Genomic DNA, 27,511 nt, shown 5'->3' on the forward strand with positions numbered 1-27,511 from the left:
GACACACTTATCTCACCCCTGCTGTGTGCCAGGCATGTGCACACTCAATACCCCTCCCCCAGGCAGTTGTGTGCATGCAGAGGTACTATCTCTATTCCCAGATACTTCCCAGGCATGTGCCCACATGTACAGACAGATGGCCACTTTGCATGCATGGTCATATACACACAGACCATCCAGGTGTGCATGTTATAAACACACACTCTCCCTTCATTAGAAACACTTGGGTGTATGTACAGTCCCTTGGACAGGGACATGTGGCGGGCACAACTGCATATAGGTGTATAAGTAGTCAGCCACCCCAGTGACATGTGCAAGCAGGTATGCACATGCTTACCCACCCAGGCAGCGGAATGGATCAGTTGCATCTGTGTTTGACATGTGTGCATTCATTTCCACCCACATAAAAGTTCCACCTTAGTGTAGTACTGTCGACTGAAGAGTGACACCATGCCTTCCCAGCCCTGACCCAGTGCCAGCTGAACTCAGGCCCTTTAGCCAGAGTCCTCAGTTTGCCTCGTTCTTACACAGGCACATACCCACTACAGGACTTGTTTTACCCTAAGTACGGGCTTAGAGCCCTCATGTCCCCCACCACTCTGGTTTGGGCGCCTCTACTGTTTTCTACCCTTTACGCTACTGCCCTCTTCTAGGGCCATGACCTGAACCCTTCAGTGGCAGAAACTAACTGACTCTTCGCCACAAATTCATGTCCTCTTCCTCCTGGGCACATGGTTAAACTTTAAATTCCCAGGCTCATTTGCAGTCAGGTGTGGCCATGTGACTAGTCCCACCAATTAAATGGGAGTGAGATGATGTGCACCATTTCTGGGCCAAGACTTTTAAGTAGTATGTGCCCTCCACATTCTCTCTTTCCCCTTTAGCTTGGCTGGATGCAGAAGATGATGAGGCTTTAAGGGATTGCGGAGCCACAGAAGAAAGGAGACAGGGTCTTTGTATTAGGGCACAAAGGCAAGCCACCCATTAACCAGAAACACTAGCTTTGTGCTGTTATGAGAGTGAGGAATAAACTTTGAGCTGTTATAAACATTAAAGTCTATTTTTGATAGCAGCTAGTGTTACCTTACTTAATATACCTCTTCACTCAGCCCTGACTCACCTCTCTCCAGACACCTTGCTCCAGGCCACCCAGATAGAGGGATTCAGTCAGACTTGGTGTGTATATTGGGGGTTGATTTGGAGCCTGGAGCATTGCCAGCAGTGGTCTTAATAAGGTGCCATTGACATGACAATGTCAATGTGCCTGTGAGGGTTTTATAGAGTGTATGATGTCAGTGGAGACTGCTTGTCTGTCTGCTGGGCTATGGAGCTGGGCCGAGGCTTCATAAAGGGTGTTACCATTTACAGGGGCTTCTCCCAACTTCATTTGTTCCTCACAACCTCTTTGTGAGTGGTGCTCATTATTTACATTTTACAGATAAGGAAACTGAGACTTGGAGACAAATAAGTTCCCCAAGGTTACACATCAAGTCAGAGACTGTTGTGAATAAGTGTGCTTGGGTGCCAGGAGCTGCTCCTGGGCCATCACAAGCCCAGGTGCCAAGACCTCATCTTCCTCCCCGAAAGGGCCCATTTACAGTCTCTGACCCCTGCTAAGGTCATCCTCTCCTCTGCCCACCTCTGAACTATGGATGCCAATTTTACCTTTGACCACATCTTTACCCCAGGGACCCCAGCCAACCCAGAAATTCCCATCTCTTAGTCCTTATCTAATTTTCTCCACTCCACGAGAGCAGTGGGGTACCTCCAGCCCACAGAACACTGTTCTCAGCTTATCTCTCCTTGGCTTCCCACAGTAGATCAATTTTTAATATCTGATCCCCCTTCCCTCTGGAGGCTTCCTGGGCTCAGGCCTTGTTGTCTCTTATTTGGCCATAATAACCTTCTATTCAGTCTCCCTACCTGCTATGCCCCTCCAATCTTTTCTCTTCACCATAGTCAGAGAAAACCATGTTGGCCCCTCCCATGCTTAAAACCATCCCAGTGCTTTCTGAAAAAAAGCCATGTTCCTTAGTTGGGAAATTGAAGGCCCTTCAAGTTCTGGCCTTAGCTATACCCTCCTCCACCTCTCCTCAGCCATTCTGAACTGCTTTCATCCCATATGCCCCCGAGCATCCTTCTGGGCCTTTGCATCTCCTGTTCCCTCTGCTAAGCATGCCTTTCCTTTTGCTGGTAAACTCCTACTCATTCTGCATGATCCAATTCCAGGTTTTAGAACAAATATTCATATTTTTACTAATTATTAATCACCTCCTTTGTGCCAAGCACTGTTGTAGATGCTGGGGATGCAGCAGAAGTGGCCATAGCTGACAAAAATCCCACCCTTCCTAGAGGTCTAGTGGAACATACATATTCTTGTTTGTATAGATATAATTTCTGGAAGGGAATACCCCTAGGGAGGGGAGTGGCAGGGAACTTTAGTTGTATTATATTTCTGTATTATGTATACGAGCATATTACTTTAATAGTAAGCTTATTAAAAATATGTGATCCATGGGGCGCCTGGGTGGCACAGTCGGTTAAGCGTCCGACTTCAGCCAGGTCACGATCTCACGGTCTGTGAGTTCGAGCCCCGCGTCGGGCTCTGGGCTGATGGCTCAGAGCCTGGAGCCTGTTTCTGATTCTGTGTCTCCCTCTCTCTCTGCCCCTCCCCCGTTCATGCTCTGTCTCTCTCTGTCCCAAAAATAAATAAACGTTGAAAAAAAAAATTAAAAAAAAATATGTGATCCAGAAAAGATGTCTCAGCACTTAACCCTGATAAATTCATTCATCCCAAAGGGCAGCTTCTTTATTAACCAGGAGTCAGCTGCTTAACTGATTGAGCCACCCAGGGGCGGCAAGGGACAGCTTCTTTAAATAAAGGAGCAACCAACAAGGGATCCCCACCTCCCCTCTGATCTGTAACAGCGGTCATTAATTCACATGTCTAGAGGGGCCAGAGTTACTATAAATTAGTGGCCAGAGGGGAGGCTAGCTCAGCACAGGAAAGCTTTTGTGGGGCCTCATGGGCCTAGTGTGGTTGGATCTTCAGATTTTCCTGAAAAACTAGAAATTTGGATTTCTAATATGAATTTAAGTCTCTCAGTTTAAAAATATTGAGGGGATTGGGGCGCCTGGGTGGCTCAGTCGGTTGAGCGTCCGACTTCAGCTCAGGTCATGATCTCACAGCTCCTGAGTTCGAGCCCCGTGAAGGGCTCTGTGCTGACAGCTCAAAGCCTGGAGCCTGCTTCGGATTCTGTGTCTCCCTCTCTCTCTGCCCCTAACCCACTCGCATTGTCTCTCTCAAAAATAAATAAACGTTAAAAAAATATATTGAGGGGCACCTGGGTGGCTCAACTGGTTAAGTGTCCGACTTCAGGTCAGGTCATGATCTCGTGGTTGGTGAGTTGGAGCCCCGCATCAGGCTCTGTGCTTATGGCTCAGAGCCTGGAGCCTGCTTTAGATTCTGTGTGTGTGTCTCTCTCTGCCCCTCCTCTGCTCACGCTCTGCCTCTGTCTCTCAAAAATAAATGTTAAATTTTTTAAAATAAAAAGTAGATAAAAATATTGAGCGGCACCTGGGTGGCTCAGCTGGTTGGGTGTCGGTCGCTTGATTTTGGCTTAGGTCATGATCCCAGGGTCATAGAGCCCCCCCCCCCCAGTAGGGCTCCACTCTGGGTGTGGAGGCTGCTTAAGATTCTCTCTTGCTCCCTGCCCCTCCCCGACTCAATTCTCTCCCTCTCCCCCCCCCCAAACCCCCACAAAACCCAAACCAAACCAAAAATATCGATATTTGAATCATGTATTGAAATAGCATGAGCAGGTAAAACAGAGCCCTATCCGGCTGTAGGCCAGCAGTTTTTGACCTCTGTCCCACAGTCAGCTTTCCTCAACCTTTAAGGGCTGCTGCTTCCAGCTGCAGCAGATGGGCACTAACATGGTTTGGATCCAGATGGGTCCCAACTAACACTGGGGTCCCGGACAGGATTTCGGTCTGCTCCTACCGCGTAAACTCGATTGGGTATTAGGAGCTGGGACTGTGTACACCCTTTATTTTTCTGAAGGCGGGATGCTGGGGAGCGGTGGGGCCACAGACGGCTAAAGAAAACTAGCTAGGGCCATCCAGTGAGTCCGAGGGAGCACAGGAGTTGGAGTTCAGGCCTCCGCCTTCAATTCTGAGACATGTTAGTCCAGACTCGATCACCGGCAGGTTGACAGGATCGTTGTAGTCTTCGTCTCTCCAGCCTGAGCGAAAGACCCAAAAAACTACAAGTCCCAGCATGCCTCGCTTCGCAGAGGACCCTCGCTCTTCCCCTGACTCAAACCATCCCTCTGTTCCTCGTTGGCTCACAAGCTTAACGTGCTGTTCAATGATTGGTTGCAGCTCCTGTCGCGCATAAGAACCCATTGCCGAAGCTGGCCGACAGGTTCCTCGCAGCCGCTAAGGAGATGTAACAGCACTCGACCAGGCTGGGGGAGCTGGTCGGTAAACAAAGCCGCCTTCCCTCCGGCTGCGAGGCCTTGCTTTTTTAACTTCCCGGTGACACTAGGTTTGGAGGGTTTCCGGCCGGAGGCCATTAGATGGGACACCCGGAAGGCGGAAGTCCCAGGGCGGAAGTGGCCGAGAGGAACGGAGAATGGCGGCGGAAGGCTGGTTTTGGCGCTGGGGCTGGGGCCGGCGGTGCCCGGGGAGGCCTGGGCTTCCCGGCCCTGGCCCCACTACACCTCTACTTCTTTTTCTGTTGCTGGGGCCGGTTGTTGCAGATATAACTGACGGCAACAGTGAACACCTCAAGCGGGAGCATTCGCTTATCAAGCCCTACCAAGGTGAGGCCTGGGGCGGGAATGGGTGCTGGGTGAGGGCGAGGCTGGACAGGGTTGGACAAGGGAATTCCTTTCTCCTGAGCAAAGCAGCTTTGTGGGTTTCCTGTCTTTGGCAAGGCCAGTCCTGGAATGGGTTCTTACGCACCTGTCTCTGTCCGTCTCTGCCCACAGGGGTCGGTTCCAGCTCCATGCCCCTCTGGGATTTCCAAGGCAGCACTATACTCACGAGCCAGTACGTGCGTTTGACCCCTGATGAGCGCAGCAAAGAGGGCTCTATCTGGAACCACCAGGTGAGTGGCTCCCAGGAGGTTAGGTATACCCTTAAGTAAGCCACTACTCCTAGTCTCTGCAGCACCCAGACCTGAGCTTAGTTCGAAGGTTTGCTTGGCACCTTTCTCTCCCGCCCAGGTCTTCCTCATCTTGGTAACGCTTATCAGTGGTGACATTAACAGGTAATGACTATTGAAGCTACGACGTGTCAGGAACTGCACCTGACACTTTCCACCTTTCTCATTTAGTTTCTTCAAAAGCCTTGTGAAGTAAGTGATGTTATTTCCATTTTACTGACTACGCTGAGGCTTAGAGTTGAAAGTGCCTTTCTCAGAGTCACGTAGCTAGTAAGCACGGAACTCTCCGGCTGTCTGAATTGAACCCTCAACAGTGGGATAAATGGAATGAACATCTTTATTGGGTGGTTTCTGTGTGTTAGGCACTGGCCTTATGATGCCTTATTGTATTTAATTCTCAAACAGGCTGTTTGAAATAGTTGGCTATTGTGGCTTTATGCAGAGCTAACACAGCGAATGGTATAAACGTTTAAATTCTGATCTGTTTGATATCTAAGCCCAGCAATTCACTTGCTACACTTAACCCCCTACCCCTGTACGGTGGAGGAATCCCTTAGAAATACTTGCAGACTCCATCCATTTCCGCAGTGTTTCATTGATGATCTTGTCATCGGGTGGTATAGAGGAGCTGGACTTGTAGGCAGTTTTAATTTCTGTGACTTTTGCTTTAGAGGTTAGGGAACCTCGAGTGTCACTGGCATGTCATACATAACTAGTGGCCAAGATAAGTCGCTACACAGACTCCACACTGAGGAGGTCGAGGTCAGGAAAGGGGTGAAAGGGGAATAATTTTGGGCTGGGTCACAGCTTGGGGCAGATGCTGCCCCTGCCTACCTGATTCCAACTCTTCCCATGGCTTAAGCTGTTGGCCATTGTCCTAGTTTTCTCCACCCTGTTCTTTGGTCCATTCTGAGTGGCTTCCTCATTAAGTTCTGGGAGACTACGCCATCCTTGTGTTGCCTCATCTGCCTGTCTCTTCCACTCCTCCTCTCCTTTGCTAGGGACATCTGGTTTACTTTCTTCAGCTTTCACTCTGATCCTCAGAGCCTGGGGTCTCTCATCAAGGGATAAACAAGCATTATGTCTATACAGTCTGGCCCCTGGTGCCTGGTGTCTCCATTCATTCTAGTAATTTTGTTCCAGCCTATCTGGCTGCTTTCTTGCCTCAGGATCTTTGCACTTGTTGTTCTCTCTGTCTGGGCACATTGCCTTCTGGCTCTTCATGCCTGCCTGGTTCTTTCTCATCTGGTGTGTCTCAGCTTGAGTGCCACCCACTCAGTATTTCATTAACTACTTTATCGCCCCAAGTCACATTCTGTCACATTATTCTGTCTTAGGGCTTCCAGATAATTTTAAAAAATTATACTGTAGTGTTACATTTTTTATGGAAGTGAGTTCAGTATAGCATTAAATTTTTTATTTTTTAAGGAAGGTACAAATAGGACTAGAACTATTAGAAATTGGCTCAGCTACAAGTAACTTAATTATGGTTGTATATATAACTATTGGTTGGCATTGTCAGTGGTGTGGCAATGTCACAGGGCTGAGAGGATTCTATACTGCATCAGATTTTTAGTCTGGAATGTAACTATTCTTCCCCCACATCCCTATTCAGTTCTAGGGCCTTTCCTATTTGGCCCTGCAGTTATTCTTAAAAGGTTGGAATGTTTCCTGTAAATCTTGAAAGAAATTGCTTGGAAGTCTTAGAATTTTCTGCCTAGTGCTTCCCAAGAACCACCTCTTCCTTTACTGGGCTGGAGAGCTGGTTTCTGGACTTTTCTTTGTTGCGTGCCCCCACCTGGGAGAGGGACTGAATTAGCAAACACTCCTAAGCACCTGCTGTTCTCTGAGCAAAGAGAAAAACACAGCTGTGCTGTTTCAGTGGAGAGGTCCAGACCATGGAGTGGCCCCAAGGTGAAGTCTCAAGACTGACTGGAGCACAGGACATAGGGGGATGCCCAAGGGGCCGATTGGGCCCCATCTTGAGGAGCCTTGTGTGGAGGCTGCAGAGGTGGTGGTTGACCTTTTTTGGCTGATGTACTGTCTGAAAGTATATATCCTCTTGTGCTTTTTAAAAGTTCATATCCCAAATTACTTATTGTAAGTTTGAATATTTGCAAAGGATGTAGTTTCTAGCATATTTAAATATTGCCATTTTAAAATAAAGCTGTTTGGTACTCTTCAGTATGTTCAGTGGAATCTAAATATTTCAATTGTGTGTTTTAAACACTGTGAATCAGCCTGAATTATACATCAGTTTTTTTAATTCAATGTGTGTTTTCATCTCATCCCATACAATTTTATCCTATGCCATGTATTTAATGCTTGAAAATTTCTTCTTGATCAGCTTGTTCTATTCTCTGTAACTAAAATAAGCATAATAATTTAAACCTTTTAACTTTGGGGGCACCTGGGTGGCTCATTCGGTTGAGCATCTGACTCTTTGTTTCAGCTCAGGCCTTGATCCTAGGGTTTTGGGATCCAGTGCTGCGTCGGGCTCATTGTAGAGCATGCGGCCTGCTTAAGATTCTCTCTTTCTCCCTGCCCCTCTCCTCCATTCTCTCTCTCTCTAAAATAAAAATAAATTAGAAAAAAATTAACATTTTAACTTTGTTGGGACCTTGAAACTAAGTTTTAATATTGGGGGGGGGTATTACAATTATTATTGATACACAGTTGGTCAAAATAAATTCATTACACAATTTTGAGATAATTATTGTAAAAGTAAAAATTTATTGAAATGCATCTCAATAAGCTGTTGTCCCCCCCAGTCCCTGTCTGGATGGGTATTATTGTCAGAATGAGACAGGCCTCAGCACCACTTCTACTTTGTGTTTTTATAGATGTGAATGCTGAGAATCTGTGTTTACTTAAATAGTAGATGGAGATATAGCAGGGACACTCAATATTTTAAACTTCTGTTGGTTTATAAACTCAAAGTCATGTAGTGATCTTTCATCAAAATGATGATGTATCAGTTAACTATTGGATTAGCTCTGCCTTCCACTAGTTGCAAGGACGTGGAAACCACTAAGTGTAAAATGCTCTATGATTGCCACATGATTCTGATTTAATTGGCTCGGGGGAGGGTCAGGGCATTAAGATTTCTGAGCTCCCCAGCTGGCTCAGCTGTGCAGCTAGGGTGGAAAACCACGGCTGTAGAGTCCTCCTTCCAAAATCAGCTTCTAAGTCCATTCCAGCTGGTACTTCACCTGCACCTGCTTAAAATCCTTCGGAGGCTTTATATTTTCTCTATTTTGGTATTTCCCTCCACTAATCTACAGTCTTCAATCTGCCACGTGCAAAGACTTTCTAAGGCCCAGATAGTCCTGTAGGAATCAGTTTCCAGGTTTCAACTTCTGTGTGTACTCTTTCCTGAAACTCCTCTCCCTATGAACATACCAGGGGCAGGAGGGTAGGTGTTCCTTTCTCATATCCCTGTTCTCAGTTGCCCTTCTGCTTGGAGGCACACCTTGCACCAGCTTGGGGTCTTAGCTCAGTGCATTGTTCTCAGGTACAGAAAACTCCTGGGCACCAAAGAGACCGTTTGGAATCTGGTTTCTGGGCTAACTTTTGTGGAGGTGAGATATTTAAAAAATTTTTTTCAAATATATAAGGGGTTTTCTAGTTATTAGAAAATTAAGTTGTTGTTAATATCTAGTTTGGTTTCACCATGGTCAAGGAATGCAATCTGTTATTTCATTTCTTGGAGGTCTGTTGAGTCTTGCAAATGGTCTGGTTTCTGGAAAATTTTCTGTGTGTGTCTGCAAAGAATGTGGATTCTCAGGTCATTGAGTACAGTGTGCTGTTTGGTCCTTAGTTAAATTTACTGATTGGGTTCAAATATCTGTATTCTTATGTTTTTGCTTGTTTTTATCGATTACTAAGAGAGGTATGTTAAAATTTCTCTGTGGATTTGTTTTTACTTTTGTAATTCCATTAGTTTCTGCTTTACAGATTTTTGAGGCCAAAATTTTCCTGGTAAAGGGAATCTTTTATTAAGAAATGTTTTTGGGGGCGCCTGGGTGGCTCAGTCGGTTGAGCGTCCGACTTCAGCTCAGGTCACGATCTCGCCGTCCGTGAGTTTGAGCCCCGCGTCGGGCTCTGGGCTGATGGCTCAGAGCCTGGAGCCTGCTTCCGATTTTGTGTCTCCCTCTCTCTCTGCCCCTCCCCCGTTCATGCTCTGTCTCTCTCTCTCTGTCTTAAAAATAAATAAATGTTAAAAAAAAAATGTTTTTGTTATTAAAATGTCCCTTTTTAAATTTTGTTACTGATATAGCTACACAAGCTTGCTTTCGGTTAGTGTTTGCATGCTGTATCTTTTCCTGTCCTTTTCCTTTTTTCCATTTCTTTATGACTTAGAGTTATTTTCTTGTAAACTCCATGTAATTAGTCTTTTGAGGGGTTGTTGGTTTATTTTTGTGGTAAAATACACATAACACCATTTACCATTTTAACCTTTTTTCCCCCACTTTTAAATCATTTAATTTATGAAACCGTTCTCTTCAGTAGGATCCTCCTTGGCATTTAAATGGTGTTTAAAAATGTAATGGTGAGGTGCCTGGGTGGCTCAGTCAGTTGAGTGTCTGATCTTGGCTCAGGTGGGGATCTCCTGGCTTGTGGGTTTGAGCCCTGCATTAGGCTGTCTGCTGTCAATGCAGAGCCCACTTAGGATCCTCTGTCTCTCTCTTTCTGCCCCTCCCCTTCTCATGTGTGGACTCGGGTGCGTGCTCTCTCGCTCTCTCTCTCTCTCTCTCTCTGTCTCTGTCTCACAAAAATAAACATTAAAAGGAATATAATGGCTATCTGTAAAAAAATTAATTTGATTATCGTATTTATGTAGCTGCACGTGTAAGAGAAAATTGGGGAAACATTTTTTATTACGGTAAATGTCCATACCATAAAATTTACCATCTTAACCATTTTAAGTGTCCAGTTCAGTGGCAGTTCATTCACCTTGTTGTGCAACCACCACTGCCGTCCATCTCCAGAATTTTCCTATCTTCCCAGACTGAAACTCTGTACTCATTCAACAGTGACTCTCCATTTCCTGCTCCCCAGAGCCCCTGGTAACCAATATTCTTCTTTCTGTCTGAATTTTACTCTTTTAGGGACCTCATTTAATGAAATCCTAGAGTATTTGTCTGTGTTTGGCTTATTAATTTATAATTTAGCATAATGTCTTCAGAGTTTGTCCATGTTGTAGCCTGTGTCAGTACTTCATTCCTTTTATGGCTGAGCAATATTCTTCTGTGTGTGTACACATTTTGTTAATTCATGTATTTGTTGATGAACACTTGGGTTGTTTCCACCTTTTGGCTATTGTGAATAATGCTGTCAAGAACACGGGTGTGTATGAGTGTCTGAGTCCTTGCTTTTTTTTTTTTCCTCCCCACCTAGGAAGTGGAATTGCTGGGTCCTATGGCAATTCTATATTCAACTTTTTGAGGACAATCAAACTGTTTTCCACAGTAGCTACACCATTTTACATTCCCACCAGCAGTGTGTAAAGGTTCCAGTTTCTCCACATCCTTGCCAACACTTTTTCTGTGTTTTTTTTGTTTTGTTTTGTTTTGTTTTATGATAGCCATCTATCCTAATGAGTGTGAGGGGTTATCTTGTAGTTTTGATTTGCATTTCTCTAATAACTAATGACGTTGAGCATTCTTTCATGTGCTTATTTGCTGTTTATCTTCTTTTTGGAAAAATGTCAAGTCTTTTGTTCATTTTTAAATTGTGTTTTTAACTTTAGGAGTTCTCTATATTCTGGAGACATTAATCCCTTCCCAGTTACATGATTTGGAAATATTTTATTCCATTTCTTGGTTGTCTTTTTATTATCTTGATGTTTTTGATGTGCAAGAATTTTTGTTGTTGTTGTTTATTTTTGAGAGAGAGGAAGAAAGTGTGAGCAGGAGAGGGCAGAGAGAGGGAGACAGGATTCTAAGTGGGCTTTGCGTTGAAGCAGAGAGCCTGATGCAGGACTTGAACTCTTAACTGTGAAATCATGACCTGAGCCAGTCAGATGCTTAACCGACTGAGCCACACAGGTGCCCCAAGAATTTTTAATTTTGATGAAATTCACTTTATTTTGTTGCTGTCGTCTGTGCTTTCGTGTCCTATCCAAGAAATCTTGCTAAATCCAGTGTTGTGAAGATTTTCCCTGTGTTTTCTTCTAAGAGGTTTATGGTTTTAGCTCTTGAGTTTAAGGCTTTTACCCTTTATTTAGTTTTAAAATTAAACTTTTTGAGATAATTGTAAATTTACATGCAGTTGTAAGAAATAATACAGGGAGACCTTATGTACCCTTATCAGAATGTAGTTCATATTTAGTAAAATTACTGATGTGTTTTGCTTTAATCCACCTTCCTATTATTTTTATTTAAAAAATTAAAACAATTTTAAGTTATTATTTTTTTATTATTTACTTTCTGTTTGTACTGCTCATTCTCTGTTCATTTTTCTCTCTGGTCTTCTTTTGAGTTGGTTAATTTTTATTCCATTTTTACTCTTCTGCTAGATCGAAAGTTCTTTGCTTGCTTCCCAATTTTTCAGTGATTACTCGAGTTTAAAACACAGCCATATTTTACCAAAGTCTAACGATAATGTGTACCTTCTTCCTGGACAATGCAAGGATCTTAGAATACTTTAACTTTATTTACTCCATTGTTATTTATTTTAATTCTATTTTAAAACATTGTTTCACGCAAATATTTATTTAGATTTTTTACCCTCATATTTATTTTTTTTTGTTCTTTGTTCCTTCCTGAATCTCTGACTTTACATCTGGATAATTTTCTTTCTCTCTGATGAATGAAAGACAGTTTTAATGTTTTTGTTTATCTAAAAATGGCTCTTTTTGGGGGCGTCTGGGTGGCTCAGTTGGTTAAGTGTCCAACTTTGGCTCAGGTCATGGTCTCGTGGTTTGTGAGTTTGAGCCCTGCCAGCAAGGAGCCTGCTTGGGATTCATATTTTTTTCCTCCCTCCCTCTCTCTCTTTCTCTCCCCCCCACCCCTGCTTGCACTCTCCCTCTCTCGGATAAATAAACTAAAATAAATAAATAAAAATGTCTCTTTTTAAAAAGTCTTTTTTATCTGAAAATGTCTTAATTTTATCTTCATTCTTGAAGGATGCATTTGCTAAGCATAGAATCCTGTGTTCATTTTATTATTTAAAAATTTAAAAATATTTATTCATTTTTGAGAGACAGTGCAAGTGGGGCAGGGGCAGAGAGAGAGGGAGACACAGAATCTGAAGCGGGCCCCAGGCTCTGAGCTGTCAGCACAGAGCTCGACGCAGGGCTTGAACTCACAAAACTGTGAGATCATGACCTGAGCCAAAGTCAGATACTTAACCATCTGAGCCCCTTATTCACTTATTTCTAAAAATGTTTATTTGAGAGAGAGGGGTGGGGGGAAGAGTGCACGCAGAGAGGGAGAGAGAATCCCAAGCAGGCTGCATGTTGCCAGCTCAGAGCCCCATGTGGAGCTCAATCCCATGAACCATAAGATCATAACCTAAGCTGAAATGAAGAGTCGGAAGCTTAACTGACTCCCTTCCTTCCTTTTTGTGCCTAGGTGTGGTTTTCTTTTTTTTTTTTTTTTAAGTTTATTTATTTTTGAGAGAAGGGAGAGAATGTGCAAGCCGGAGAGGGGCAGAGAGAAAGAGGGAGAGCGAGAGAATTCTAAGTAGTCTCCACACTGTCAGTGCAGACCCAGTGCGGGGCTCAAACCCACGAACCATGAGATCGGAGCGGAAGTCAGTTGCTTAACTGACTAAGCCACCCAGGTGCCCCTGGTTTTCTTTTTATTTGTCTTCTTTGGTTTGTAAGATTTAAGATTTGTGGTGAAATGTCTGTGAATCAGTTTTAGTAAGTGCTTGGACATCTCTTTAAATATTCCTTTGCCCTGTTCTCTCACTTCTCATTCTGAAACTCCGGTTTATGTATCTTAGAGTTTTTCACTCTCTCTTACTGACAATTTTGTATCTACCATTCATTCTCTCTGCTTCATCCTACATATATATATATATATATATATATTTTTTTTTTTTTTTTACCTCTCTGGCCTTGAGATCACAGATTCTCTCTTCATCTGTTTTTAATCTACCTGTCCATTACATTGTTAATTTCAGTTACTGTGTTTTTTTAGTTCTAGGACTGTTTTTTTTTTTAGTAGCGTGATTTTTTTTTTCTTTCTCCTTTTTTTCCCCAGTTATTTTTAGGACACCTGGGTGACTCAGTCAGTTAAAGTGTTTCATTCTTGGTTTTAGCTCAGGTCATGATCTCATGGTTCATGAGATCAAGCCTTGCATTGTGCACTGGTGACATGGAGCCTGCTTGGGATTCTGTCTTCTCTCTCAGACCCTTCCCTGCTTATTCTCTCTCTCGCTCTCGCTCTCGCTCTCGCTCTCCCTCCCCCTCCCCCCCCCCCCGTCAAAATAAATAAACATTAAAAATATATATATAAAATTTCTTTTATTTTTTGAAATTCTCCATCTTATATTTATCCCCTTGATTATAGTAAACTAGTTATTTGAAAGTCCAGTATCTGGAATTCCCATCAGCCTGTTTTCTCCCTCTTTTCTGGCCTTGTTGATAACTTGTCTTTTTATGTGCCTGGTTGTTTATTGTATGCCAGATACTGTATTTGTAATATTGCTTGTTGAAAGATTTGAGGCCTGGGTGAGTCACTTTAATGTACTTTTCAGGGATTGAGAGGGCTCAAGCTGAGCTACTGCCCCTGGGAGGGCCTTTCCTCATTCACTCTTGTTTTGGGGTTGCTGTCTTTACGGTTCCAGCCCAAAGCAAGCTTGGTTCACCAGGCCTTCCACTCTCTCAGTAGGCCTTGGGGCAGAGTCTTTGTCCATCTATCTGTCTCCTCACCTCTCAGTTGTCCCCTGTAGAATCTGCAGATTCCCCAGAGCCACAACTGGCCAAGAGCTGGGAAGGCTAAGATTTCACACTACTTGCAAGCTGTTGTTAGGTGTCCACCAGCTCTGCATTCTTAGGGGCCGGAGCTGGGTCTCATCACCTTGGTTTTTGATGCCCACAGCTGACTGAAACTGTACACTGATGAATCAGTGAATGCACAAGCCACATCACCCATGGTGGGATGTAAAGTTTCTCAGTTTTTTATTTTAATTTTTTTAAACATCTTTTAAAATTAAGTGAGCATTATGCCCAGTGATCCCAAGATTAAGAGTCCTGTGCTCTACTAACTGAGCCAGCCAGGTCCCCTTAAAGTTTTTTGTTTTTGATCTTTTATTTTTGATTTTTTGAATTATGTTCATTATACAAAATTCAAACATAGAAAGTAAACATTTCTTGTAGTTCCCCTACCAAAGTCAGCTATCGTTAATATTGGTTCATGTTCTTTTAGTTTTTTTCTCTATATATACTAATATTTATTAAAAAGTTTTTTAATGTTTTTATTTTTGAGACAGAGAGAGACAGAGCATGAGTCGGGGCGGGGGAGGGGGGGGTTGCAGAGAGAGAGGGAGACACAGAATCTGAAGCAGGCTCCAGGCTCTGAGCTATCAGCACAGAGCCTGACATAGGGCTCAAACTCACGGACTGTGAGATCATGACCTGAGCTGAAGTTGGGCACTCAACTGACTGAGCCACCCAGGCGCTCCTACGAATTTTTTTTAAAAGCACTTTTGCAACTTACTTTCTTTCGCTTAGTATCTTTGGTATCTTCAGGTGTAAAGGCTTATGGATCTGTCTTGAGTCTGTTAAAAAACCCGCAGCAACCAGATTGACCCCCAGAAGATGGGAGTATCAATAATCCCATTGATTGAGAACATGTGTTTCTTTCCATCCTCATCTACATTGGTATTAATGATCTCTTTAATAGTTGCCAATTGGATAAGTCAACAACATCTTGTTCTAGTTTGCCTTTCTGATGGGCCTTTATTTTAATTTTTTTAAATGTTTATTTTAGAGAGCGTGTGCACGCAAAGTAGGGAAAGAGAAAGAGGGAGACACAGAATCTGAAGCATGATCCAGGTTCTGAGCTGTCAGCACAGAGCCTGATGTGGGACTTGAACTCAAGAATCGCAAGATTATGAGCTGAGCTGAAGTCAGACACTTAACTGACTGAGCCACCCAGGCGCCCCCTGGGCCTTTGTTTAAATACTTGCTCATGTACCCAACTGCAGACTTCCTCCAAGTGGGTTCCTGTTAAAGTATTTGTCAACACCTTAGTTTTCATGAGGAACTTTCTAGTGGATGAGGCCAGGCTGTTTCCCTTATTGTGGACAGTGTCCAGCTCTGCACCTGATGTTCCTGAATGCCTGGGTGTATCTGCCTTCTTTCGTATCACAGTTGTCCAGAGACCCCAGAACATGACCTTTCCAGCCCCCCAGCCCTGGCACTGTCATCACACTGAAGTTTGGCTGGGCCTGCAAGAGGCAGGAGGTATGCTGGCCAAGAACTTGGGGTTTGGAGTCATCTAGAAGGTTGGTTAGAAGGGAAAGACAGTGGGGATGGAAGACCAGAAAAGAATTGCTGCACTTTGTGTTAAAGGCGTGAAGGCCATGGGAGATATATAAGACACAATACAAGTTTCTAAGACAGATCTGAATGTGAGTCAAGACCATCCATACCTGCTGTGGACAAGTTATTTTGTCTCTGAATGGGTTTTCTTTTTGTAAAATATGTGGCTCCAATAGGGTTAGTTTGAGAAGATTTTGGGGCAGGAGCGGTGGAGATGGAAAGGAAACAGGGCTGATGGGTTTGGCTGGTGTTGAGGAAGGTGAATCAGTGTGAGAACCTGTGGCCAGGCTCAAGAGAAGACTGGGCCAGAGTGGGCAGAGTCTGGGCCTCAGACAGCTTGGGACACTGTGTGACCTCCCTCCTTCCCACCTGGGAGGCCCAGCACCCCCCTCTCTTCCTGCTGAGAATGCTGAGGTGGTCTGTTGGTCAGTGGCACTTGTGACCCTGCTACCTGCCCCTTTTTCGAGGAGTGTCCAGTCTCTGCGGAGGAGATGGGCCTGTATGGGTCACCTCTGTTTGGCAGGAAGGCCCAGGGAGCTCTGAAGTAGCTCTCTCTGCTTTCTCTCCAGCCTTGCTTCCTCAAGGACTGGGAGATGCATGTCCACTTCAAAGTCCACGGTGCAGGGAAGAAGAATCTCCATGGAGATGGCATTGCCTTGTGGTATACCCGGGACCGCCTTGTGCCAGGTAGGGAGGTGCTTGTATAGGTGGGGGCATTCTGCCCAGGTTAGGGCACTGGAGCTCCTCTTTGAGGAAACCTGGGACCTCGAGTCTGCTCTAGGGAGTGTCCCTTTGCGAAGAGGGATAGCTGGATCCTGCAGCTCAACTCTAAACCCCATTGTGGCCTGGTGTTGTACACCAGCTAAGAATGGATTTTACCATTCTACTGTTTTTAAAAAAGCAAAAACAAGGAAGACTGTGACTGAGGCCATATGTGGCTGCAAAGCCTAATGTTTCCTGTCTGGCCTTTGACAGAAAGTTGCTGACCTTTGGGCAGACGATGGGGTTTCCTTTCTTCTGTAGGAGTCCTCTCTGCCCCCTTGTCACCTGACATGTCAGAGCACATGTCCAGGTACTGACCCCTCAACAGTTAACGGTTTCAAACTTTGAGTCCTCTTTGCTGTATCCCTACACCTCCTCCTGCCTTAGAGATCCCTTCTCTTTCCTGGGTGAATGACCACAAATCAGCCTCCCTTTCCCCCACCCATACTGGCAATACTTTGTCCTTCAGGTACCCAGGGGACAACTCCAATATCTCCCATTACAAAAGCATCTCCTTCTAATTCCAGGGCCTGTGTTTGGAAGCAAAGACAACTTCCATGGCCTAGCCATCTTCTTGGACACATATCCCAATGATGAGACCACAGAGGTATGCCTCTGCTCTCTCCCTCAGACAGGACAGGAAGGACTGGGCAGTTGGCTGGGGGGTGGGAACCAAGACTTCTCTCTGGTCTCAGCACAAAAGGGGCCTCCAGGGATCAGGGTGGCGGGCTATCCCAGTGCCTCCCACAGGATGGGCTGGCCATAGAGTAACTGGTGTCTCGGTCTCAGCGTGTGTTCCCGTACATCTCGGTGATGGTGAACAATGGCTCCCTGTCCTACGACCATAGCAAGGATGGCCGCTGGACTGAGCTGGCAGGCTGCACGGCTGACTTCCGCAACCGCGATCATGATACCTTCCTGGCTGTTCGCTACTCCCGTGGCCGTCTGACGGTGAGCAGGCAGGATGGGGGCCGGTTATGCCTGTGCCAGTTCCGTGGAGGCTTAAGTTGATGGGCGGGCTTGGACCTGGCACGTACTTGACTTGCTGGCTGGCTGCAGGTGATGACCGACCTAGAGGACAAGAACGAGTGGAAGAATTGCATCGACATCACGGGAGTGCGCCTGCCCACTGGCTACTACTTTGGAGCCTCGGCTGGCACCGGAGACCTGTCTGGTGAGCATCTGGGCTGAGGGAGGCATTAAGTCTCAGTCTTGACCTTCCCTGGTCTGTCGGGAGCTCGTGACATAGTTGATAGCTTTCCTTCTTAAACTTCTTTCCTTTGGTTCCACACACACCTGGGTTTCTTCCTCTACTTTCTAGCATCTGGGAATGTTGTCACACTTGGGGCTTTATTCCGTGAGCACTCCCTCAGCAGTCTTCCCCTCTGCAGCTAGGGGGCTGAGTATGCTACAGGGTCCCACATTTCCATCACCAGCCCAGACCTTTCCAGACCTGTGTCACCCAACAGCCTGCTCAGCATCTCTGCCTGGATACCCAACAGGCATTTCAGCCTTCACCTGCCAATAGCTGAAGCCCACATCTTGCCACCAAGACATAAATGGCACTTCTGTTACTCTAGTTGCTCAGTCCAAGAAGACTTGGTGCCACTGTGGTCTCTAATTTTTCTCTCACACGCCACCTCTCATCCTTTGGTGAGTCTTGCTAGGTTTGTCTTCTCAGGGCAACAGACTACTTTTCCTCTCTTACTACTTGGCAGGTCCGGGCCATCATCTTCACTCGCTTGGACAACTGCAGGAGCCTCCCATGTGGTCCCCTCCTTCCACACCAGTTCCCCAACAGTCTCTCCCAGTTCAGTCAGAGCGATTCCGTTAAAGCTCAAATGAGGTCTTGCCACTCTTCTCGTCTTCCGCAGAGTCAAGGCCCCTGTCTGTCCCAGTAGCGGTTGCTGGGCCCTGTGTGCCATGCCTCCCCTACCGCATCAGCCGTGACTCATGGCTTCCTGCTCCTTTACATCACTCTCAGCTCTTCTTCAGATACACCAGCGCCCTCCTGCTTTGGCTTTTTAAAAAAAATTTTTTTTTTTTTCCACGTTTTTATTTATTTTGGGGACAGAGAGAGACAGAGCATGAATGTGGGAGGGGCAGAGAGAGAGGGAGACACAGAATCGGAAACAGGCTCCAGGCTCTGAGCCATTAGCCCAGAGCCCGACGCGGGGCTTGAACTCCCGGACTGCGAGATCGTGACCTGGCTGAAGTCGGACGCTTAACCAACTGCGCCACCCAGGCGCCCCCTGCTTTGGCTTTTTTACCTGTGCCTCATTCTTACCTCCTTCAGGTCTTACTCAGATGTCACTTCCTCACTGGGGCCTTCCCTGATTTCCTACATACCCCAGTCTCCTATGCACTCCTTACCACCTTTCTTGGCTTTATTTTTCTTCATAGCATTTAACCATCTTGGAATCTACCATGTAATTTATTTCATTTTCTAGGTATGCTTAACTGAATTGTAAGCTTCATAAAGTCAGGGCTCTTATCTTCTTTGGCCCACAGTGTGTCTGTATGCATTGGGATGCTGCTAGCCTATGCAAGCCTCGCTGGGCCACCAGGCCTGGGTGACACTTTATAGTGACCCTTGGCCATGGTCCTCAGAAGGCATCAGGGTCCTCAGAGGGCTGGCACCAAGCCCAGGGTCAGCTCTTGCTGACCAGAAGTGGGAAGCAACGTATAGGACCAGACAAAGGGCTTATTTATCCTCAGGATAGACGTTTCTGAGAGCCTCCCCTTCACCCTTGAAATGTTGAGGTTCCTAGAGAGTCCGTTGCTTTGGGGTTTTAAAGTTTTTAGTGTGGATAGTCCAATAAGTCCCTTTGCCCCTGTTACCCAGCTTCAGGTAATCATTACTTGCTCGTTGATTACTTGGTAATTAGTTACCAGCTGGATGTCAGTCTTGTGTCATAGTCCTTCAACTCAGGTTATCTGGAATTTCATTGGGTAGTACATCAGCATATGTCAGGAGAAGGTTCTGGAAACAAAGCCAGATCTGTGGCAGGGGATGCTCTCTAAGGCTATTTGGAGAGGCCCAATAAAGAGTGTTGGAAGTTGACTATCTACACAGTAGTGCCTGACCATTAATCAGAGAGTTGGGAATGCCGGCCTCTGCAGCAGGCGTCTCATGGGGAGTCACATGATGTAGTGGTCTCTTTTCCCTTTTAATTCTTTTTTTGTTTGTTTATTCTGGGAGAGAGAGTACACGCACAGGGGAGGGGCAGAGAGAGAGAGGGAGACAGGGCATCTGAAGCAGGCTCTGCGCTGACAGCAGAGAGTGCAATGCAGGGCTTAAACTCACAAACCATGAGATCATGACCTGAGCTGAAGTCGGACGCTTAACTGACAGAGCCACCCAGGCGCCCCTCTTTTCCCTTTTATACATCTGAGACCATTGGGAATTTGAGAGTTGAAGGGATTTCCCCACGTTCACACCTAGGAAGGGCAGAGCTTGGGTGGAAACTCTGGTCGAACTTCAGAGTCAGGACTTGTCCCTGCGCCTCCGGGGCTGTGTGTGCTGGGCTCTGAGATACCACTTGGCTCTGCCTGACCCAGTTGCCAGGTCCTTGCTCTTTAGGCTGTCCCTTTTCCGGTTTCCACAGAGTTCCTCTTGAAATGAGGCTTTTCCTCAGGTTCCAGTAGGCTAGCTGAACTGATGCTGGAATCAAGGGACCAGGACCCCTGTCTTGGCTCTGATCGCAACCTCCCCATCTCACAAATGGGGTGGTCACTTACTGTCGAGCAGAAGTTATCTTCTGCCCATACCTGAGCCTGTCTCTAGTGTTTTCTGGGACAATCACTGCCCAGGTATTAGAGCCTTACCCTCAGCTGGTTGCTGAGTCGTTCATCTGCATTATGAACTTGGGTCTCTGATGGGAGCACCTGGCAGCTGCCTGCCTGCCCCTCGGGAAGATCAGACTTCTCAATTGGCTATAGAATAACATGCAGGTCCTTTTCTGGTACATACTATCTGCTGGGCAATCTGTCTCTGCTTTTGTGTACTTTCTCATTTTCTTGCCATGATTACCAGGCAAGATGGAGATTATAACCTGGATTTACAAACAAGGAAACTGCGTCAGGATTTAGACCCAGGTGATTTTGACTGTAAAATCCATGCTTTTTTTCTGTCCTGCCTCCTCCCAGGTTTGTTATTGTTGAGTTCTAGAGGTATTCTAGCTCCTGGAATACCTACTAGGGGCAGCTGGGGGTCACTGGGAAGAAAAAAAGACCCCTCACTAGGCAGGAGCAGAATTCTCCCTGGGGGACCTCGCCACTCTGAGGGACTGGAGCAGCAGCTTCTCTCTGGGGAAGGCCATGGGCCCTAAGGCAGTCTCCATGCTCCTTCTAAGCTAACTCTTGATCCTACAGACAATCATGACATCATCTCCATGAAACTGTTCCAGCTGATGGTAGAACATACGCCTGATGAAGAGAACATTGACTGGACCAAGATTGAGCCCAGTGTCAATTTCCTCAAGTCACCCAAAGGTATGTATGCAAGGCCCGTCTGGGCCTGGGTGGCCTGGTATGGGGTTGCAGTGGGGCTGGCTTGGCTGAGTGTGTATGGTCCATTTGCTCTTGCTTGGTCCAGTTGTGATTGTGGCTTGGGGTCTTGAATCAGCAGCCAGTGCTAATGAGTAGATTTGTGAGCACCTGGTGCCTATTTCGGCTAGTGCTTAGTGCGGGGTTAATGGCCAGTAAAGCCAGAGGGGCCAGTTTGTTGGTATAGGTGGCATGCAGGGCATTCTGATACAACATGTGTGTGGTCTCAGTGAATGACCTGGGAAGTAGGTGCTGCCACTAGCCAGGGCATCTGGTCCTCCAGGTTTCCTCAGCTAGAAAGAAGTAAAGACAAGAATCAACTTTGAGTTTTTGCAAAGCCCCAAAGCCTGGACTCTTTCCATGGTGCTAATTAGCCACCAGTCTCTCCTCACAGAGCAAGAGTTCTGGTTGAAGTGAAACTCCTATGTGTGTAGACATCCAAGAACCCTGAAGTTTGCCTATGGGCCAGGATGGGGACACTGAGGAGCCTCTCAGCCTAGCCCAAGGTCACCATGTAGAGTGTGAGCCAGAGTGGAACCCAGCACTTAATGTGACCTCTCACTTTTTTAAGATTCATATTGCTTACAAATATCTCAGGGGCTAAACAAATCCTGCCGTGTACCCACTGTTTTTGCAACCTTTGATTGGAGAGTTTCTGGCTGAGGGCTTTCAGAGAATTCCTCTGCTCTGACCTACCCAGCAACCCAGTAAGGTTGGCCAGGCAGGGCTTAACTCATTTGCAGACCGGTTGATCCATTTGCTCCTTTAGCAGATGGTTCCAGAGCTTTCATTCACTGCCTAGCCATGGGCTAGGTGCCGTCCTAGGGCTTAGTCTAGTGACTGAGGCAGAGAAGGGGGCAGAGGAAAAGAGAGGCTGGTGGTGAGACCACGTCAGCAGGCCTGCCCTGGTTAGGTTGTGTGGGAAAGGATGACGTAGCTTGGCTCCCGCCTGGCATTCCAGGCCTCCTCCACAGTGAGGAGTGGAGGGCTAGGGCTGTGGCTCTGGAGGGAGGCCGAGTGGCAGGAATAGGGCCGAGGCTGCACAGGGCAGGAGGACTTGAGTCCAGATTCCTGTCCCTTCACCCACAGACTAGTGAACTTGACAAAGTCTGTTCCTGCTCTCAGCCTTCTCTAAAAGTGAGATTATGAGCTCCCCATCCCAGGGTAGTTGGGATTCCAGGAGAATATCTCATGTGTCAGGGCCTTGTTTCTGGTAGAATTCTTGATGTTAGCAAGCAGAGAAGTGGTGTGGCTGGAGAAGAAGGACAGGGGATGGAGGGCCTGGGAGATTCCCCCCCTAGGGACCATGGAATACATCCAGGTGTAAGTCAGGGCTGCTTTCGGCCAGGGCTGTGTGTCTCTAGGTCAGGATCTTGGACCACTGACTGCATGGGGCCAGGGTGGGGCTTGTGAATGCAGGTCTTGGGCTTGCCTTGTGCTGACTCAGGCTCTCCTGGGGAGGCCAGGAATTCGGTTTTCACCAGCCCCTTTCAGAGAAGACACCTGAGGCCTTGCTCCCTGGGAACCTCAGTCCCAGTGGGATTATTCCTGTGTCCATTCCCCCGCCCCTCTCTGGTATAGCTGTGAGCAGGACACAGGGCTGGCTGCGGCCTATTGCTCTGCTCAGTCCTGTTGGACTCCCTGTCTCCCAGGAGCCCGCCTGACCTCTCTCTCCACTTTACCACTTCAGCTCCCCCTCTCTTCTCCCCCAGACAATGTGGATGACCCGACGGGAAACTTCCGCAGCGGGCCCCTGACGGGGTGGCGGGTGTTCCTGCTGCTGCTATGTGCGCTCCTGGGCATCATCGTGTGCGCCGTTGTGGGGGCCGTAGTGTTTCAGAAGCGGCAGGAGCGGAACAAGCGATTCTACTGAGCGGCCGGCGCTCTGCTCTGGGGAAGGCCTGGTTTTGGGCCCCGGCACTAATGTGAACTTTTTTTTACTGAGATTGTAAAAGAAAAACAAGACGACCTTATTTCTTAACCGTTTCAAAGAAATAATTAAAGTATTTTCGTACATTTTGCTTCTTGCCCAGCAGGGATAAGCTGCAGGGCTGGGGAATAGGGTTTGGCATCCCTACACCTGGGGCAGAGGTCCTCGCCCATCTCAGGAGCAGGGAGGAGTCTGTGCCTGGAGCTGGGCCCTGGCAGGTGGCTCTTGAACACTGGAGGGCCCCCCAACCACATTGTGGTGGGTGTCTGACAATGCAAGCAGTGATTTTGTTCTGTGCGGTGTGTGTTGGTGGAAAAGGAGGCTGACTGGGGAACCTGGGCCTTTCTGGTCACCCTCTGAGCTTCTTCCCAAGGCAGAGCCTCGAGTGAGGCTGGAGGAGCAATTTGGTGGGGCTCAGAGTGTGACCGTTTGCTAAATAAAGTGAAATAACCAACCTCAGCTGTGTGACTGTCCTAAGGGGCTTGCTTTTCTTTTCCTTCAAGTAACTTCCAGGTGGCCAGTGCTTTACAGCTCTCAGCCTCCTCCCCTTGGCCTTGACACACAGCCCCAGGAGGCAAGTGCTGTGCTGTGCTCCCTGTTCCCAGATGGGGAAGCACAGCTCTGGGAGGTCAAGCGAAACTTGCCCAGTGTCACATAGCAAATGAGGTCATGGGGATGGGGCCTTGTGCCATCTTCCACGTTCTCTGAGCCTCTCTGGGCAGGGGAAGATGTAGGGTACCACACAGAGGGTGGGACCTAAGTGCAAGCGAACTCTAGGGAACTCGGGCTAAGGGGGGCTTCAGGAAGATCTGGAAGGGATTTGTGGGTACAGAAGGACAGGTTGGGGTCGGTAATGGTATTCCCTTTGGGGTACCTCGAGGGGAGAAAGATGGCACAGGGAGTGGAAGAAAGCCAGCAGCTAGAAGGAAAGTACCATCATCTGGCAGCTTTCTTGGGTCTGTCTGTCCTGGCCATGGCCTGCCTCTGCTCTCCAGACTGTTCTTCGGTGCTCCTGACCCCGCCATGGAACAGTGTGTCCCCATCCACTCTGGAGCCATCTTCAGCATCTTGCACTTTTTTTTTTTTTTTTAAATGTTTTATTTATTTTTGAGAGAGAGAGAGAGAGAGAGAGAGAGCGAGCGCTTGAGTGGGGGAGGGGTAGAGAGCGAGGAAGACACAGAATCCAAAACAGACTCCTGGCTCTGAGCTGTCAGCACAGAGCCCAGTGTGGGGCTCGAACTCACAGACTGTGAGATCATGACCTGTGCTGAAGTCGGACGCCCAACCAACTGAGCCACCCAGGTGCCCCCAACATCTTCCACTTAAATGACATTTGAGTCTCCATCTTTAAAAAAAAAAAAAAAAAAAAAAAAATTATGTTTATTTGGGGGAGGGGCAGAGAGAGAGGGAGACACAGAAGCCGAAACAGACTCCTGTCTCTGAACTGTCAGCACAGGGCCTGATGCAGGGTTTGAACCCACAGACTGTGAGACCATGACCTGAGCAGAAGTTGGATGCTCAACCATCTGAGCCACCCAGGTGCCCCAACTCTCCATTTTAAAAACAGAGCAACCTGTCTCCCTGTTGTAACCAGGCTTCTTATAATTAACATTCTTGATGAGATTCTTATAAAAAGTGGATAGAAGTAGATGTGGTAAAGAGTAAGAACATATATTCCTGTCAGTCTTTCACCCTCACTCCCTTGAGCTCTTCATTGATCTACTGTTCATGGTCTCTTATCCCTCTCGATGTGTCCTGTGTACACATAGGACCCGTCTTTTGGCAGGTGAGATGTCAAGAGATTGTTTATAAATTCACAGTGACAGAGAATTCTGAGCTGTGTTTTCTTCTCATGGGGCTGGGAGCCTGTTCATGAAGCTGTAAGAGAAAACATGATCTTCTTTATTGAAAGAAATATTTTATTGAGCACTTTCCCCAGAACAATTTCTTTACTTGAAAAGTAGCTAACTTTGAGTGCTTACTATATCTACCAGGTGTGGTTCTGAGCAGTTGACACGTATTAACTCATTTCTCTCCACAACACTTAACCCACTTGGACATCAAAAATCTGCTAGGCTGGGTGGCTCCTGACTCACTGAGCATCTTCTTCCTTGGCGAGTGCCGTGTCTGTACTGACATGAATGACTGAGGCCTGGAATCTGGAACTCTCTGTGGCTGCTACAACCACCATAATCTGCACTACACTCTCCATATTTGGCCTTTAATTTTGGCCCTATCTTGGCCTTCCCCGAATTCCTGAATTATTAGGCAAATTGGCATCCTGTCCTGTATGGCTCTTGCCTTTGGCTGCATGTTGGAGACATCTGGAGAATGAAACTCAGTCCTCTGTGCTCTACAGTTTGGGTTTAAGAAGTAGGTGGGGTGTGGGCAGGGGCAGTTTGAAAACAACCACGTTGGATGGTTCAGATGAGCATATAGGCTTGAGAAGTGGCAGGTGTAGACTAGTGATTTGAAGGCTGATCTTGAAGTGGTCCTGGTCTGTTCTTGGCCGTCAGCGGCTTGTTTGCATCCCTTTCAAAGTTCAAACCTGGAGGTGCTTTCCTAGAAGGTTAGATTTGTGTTCTCACATCTGCTTTTTCATATATGTGGGTTCATGCTACTGTAATCTACATTTTTACCACATGCATTTATTATTTTTAAATGTTTATTTTTGAGGGGGGTGAGGGGCAGGAAAGGGGGCCAGAGGATCCAAGTCAGACTCCACCCTGACAGCAGCTTCAGCACAGTGAGCCCACTGTGGGGCTCGAACTCATAAACTACAATCATGACCCAAGCCAAAGTCGGATGCTCAACCGACTGAGCCACCTAGGTGCCCTGTCACGTGAGTTTAAAAACAGAGTTATTTCATCATATAGAAGTTAGATATAAATGTATATCACTGCACCTGTTGTACAGCATGAGAAATGAAACATGGCTGATGCATTTGCACCCTTCTTTGTCCCCTGCCCAAAATAGGTGCCCCCCCTCTTGGAGGTAATTGCTGCGGATTCTGATTTTTTTATGTTTCTTTCTTTCTTTAATGTTAAATTTATTTTTGAGAGAGAGAGTGCAAGTGGGGAAGGGACAGTGAGAGAGGGGGACAGAGGATCTGAAGCTGACAGCAGTGAGCCCAATATGGGGCTTGAACTCATGAACCGTGAGATCATGACCTCAGCTGAAGTCCAATGCTCAACCAACTGAGCCACCCAGGTGCCCCTGGTTTTGTTTTATGTTTCTTAAAAATGTTACTGTAGAGGTATGTATCCCTAAACGCATAGTAGTGTTTTGCATTCTAAAAAATTACAAATGGTACACAGACGTATTCCTCAGCTCTTAAAATTCAGCACTGTTTGTGAATCTTTGCATTAGATGTAGCTCAAGATGTGGCATGAGTGGACTCCAGTTTCTCCATTTGGCCACTGCTGGACGTTTGGATGGTTTCCAGGTTTTTGCTCTCAAAATGCTGCTCTAAATGTTCTGGAGCCCATCTCCATCCATGCACAAGTGTGAGGAACTGCCGGGTTGTAACTTACTTGTAACTTATGTACGTTCCAGTCTTAGTGGTTGTCAGATTGGTCTTGTGGGTTGTATTCATTCTGCTCCCACCTTGGTGACTGAGATTCCCCCTGCCCATTTCTTAGCACTTGATATTATCAATGTTTACTTATTGATGATCTGATAGGTATAAAAGTTTTAATTTGCATTTCTCAGCTAATCAGGTTGAGGATTTTTGTATCCTCAAGGATCCGTCCATGGTGGTGTAATTTTTTTGCCCCTCACCTTTTTCTTGTGGTTACATGCCCATTCTCATGGGATCTTCAGGTATGTGCTTTTGCGGATTACCTCTCAGCATGTGTGTCTTTTGATTTTCTAATGTCATATGATTTACTGTCTATATTTTAATGTCAATTACTAATCTTTTCCAAATATTTTTCCCCCAAAAGTCTGAAAATTTTGTTCAGACTTAGTTTATAATCTCCATGGAATTGACTTTTGTGTGGAGTATGATGTAGGGATCTGGTTTTCCCACTATGTATAGCCAGTTGTCAAAACATTTCCTGACATTCATTCTTCCACACAAGCCACGGCGCTGCTGAATCAAGTGCTCCAGACACCGCTCCCTCGTCTTCCTCCTGTTTCATGGCTGGAAGGCCAGATGTTTAGCTAAATTCTCCAGCTTCTTGGCTAGGGTGGCTCTGTGAGAGCTGTGCCTGCCGAGGGGACTCTCGGTAAAAAGCGCCAGATGGCAGCTGGCGTGGCTGTTTGCCCATCCTCCTCCTGCTGGACAGTGGGGGTGACCCCCGGAGGTGCAAAAGCCCCCTGTGACCATGGGGGCAGTAGTGAGCACCAGAGCTGGGTGGAGCATGTGTCCTCAGGACATCCAGGGCTGCCGCAGCCCTGACTGCTGGGCTTTTATGTAAAATAAATAAATTTGTATTTGCTCAAACTACCATGAGTCATGTTTTCTGTTATTTGAGACTAAGAATAGCCCTCTCCCCTGCCGTGTATATGTCAAGTTTTCTAACCTGTAGGGGTCTTCTCTGCAGGTAATATTGACGTGCCCACTCAATGCCACACACTGTTGTAGGCCCTGGGACACGAC

At 46.5% G+C, this 27,511-nt stretch overlaps 1 protein-coding gene across 4 annotated transcripts; it reads left to right on the forward strand.

Moving 5' to 3' along the window:
* Nucleotides 1-4,427: 4,427 nt before the first annotated feature.
* Nucleotides 4,428-27,511, forward strand: LMAN2 (lectin, mannose binding 2). Of its 4 annotated transcripts, none has more exons than XM_047858550.1 (9): nucleotides 4,428-4,657; nucleotides 4,711-4,826; nucleotides 4,995-5,113; nucleotides 16,238-16,355; nucleotides 16,958-17,037; nucleotides 17,220-17,381; nucleotides 17,490-17,604; nucleotides 20,805-20,924; nucleotides 27,456-27,511. In XM_047858550.1, the coding sequence occupies exons 1-9, from the start codon at nucleotides 4,581-4,583 to the stop codon at nucleotides 27,494-27,496; spliced, it is 948 nt and encodes a 315-aa protein (XP_047714506.1). In that variant the 5' UTR covers nucleotides 4,428-4,580; the 3' UTR covers nucleotides 27,497-27,511. The 4 variants fall into 4 exon arrangements, with proteins under 4 accessions (XP_047714506.1, XP_047714515.1, XP_047714497.1 ...); XM_047858559.1 differs by lacking the exon at nucleotides 27,456-27,511 and adding an exon at nucleotides 22,669-22,851 and having other exon boundaries at nucleotides 4,429-4,657; XM_047858541.1 differs by lacking the exon at nucleotides 27,456-27,511 and adding an exon at nucleotides 22,691-23,367 and having other exon boundaries at nucleotides 4,431-4,657.

Source organism: Prionailurus viverrinus, chromosome A1 (assembly GCF_022837055.1).
Source record: "Prionailurus viverrinus isolate Anna chromosome A1, UM_Priviv_1.0, whole genome shotgun sequence".
Classification (NCBI taxonomy): Eukaryota; Metazoa; Chordata; class Mammalia; order Carnivora; family Felidae; genus Prionailurus; species Prionailurus viverrinus.

What these genes read in the sequence shown, in the direction of transcription:
- LMAN2 (XM_047858541.1), top strand. Translation starts at nt 4,581, where the DNA reads ATGGGACACCCGGAAGGCGGAAGTCCCAGGGCGGAAGTGGCCGAGAGG. An exon ending in CCAATGATGAGACCACAGAG is followed by an intron (nt 17,038 to 17,219) that starts GTATGCCTCTGC and finishes TCTCGGTCTCAG; the next exon opens with CGTGTGTTCCCGTACATCTC. An exon ending in TTTCCTCAAGTCACCCAAAG is followed by an intron (nt 20,925 to 22,690) that starts GTATGTATGCAA and finishes CTTCTCCCCCAG; the next exon opens with ACAATGTGGATGACCCGACG.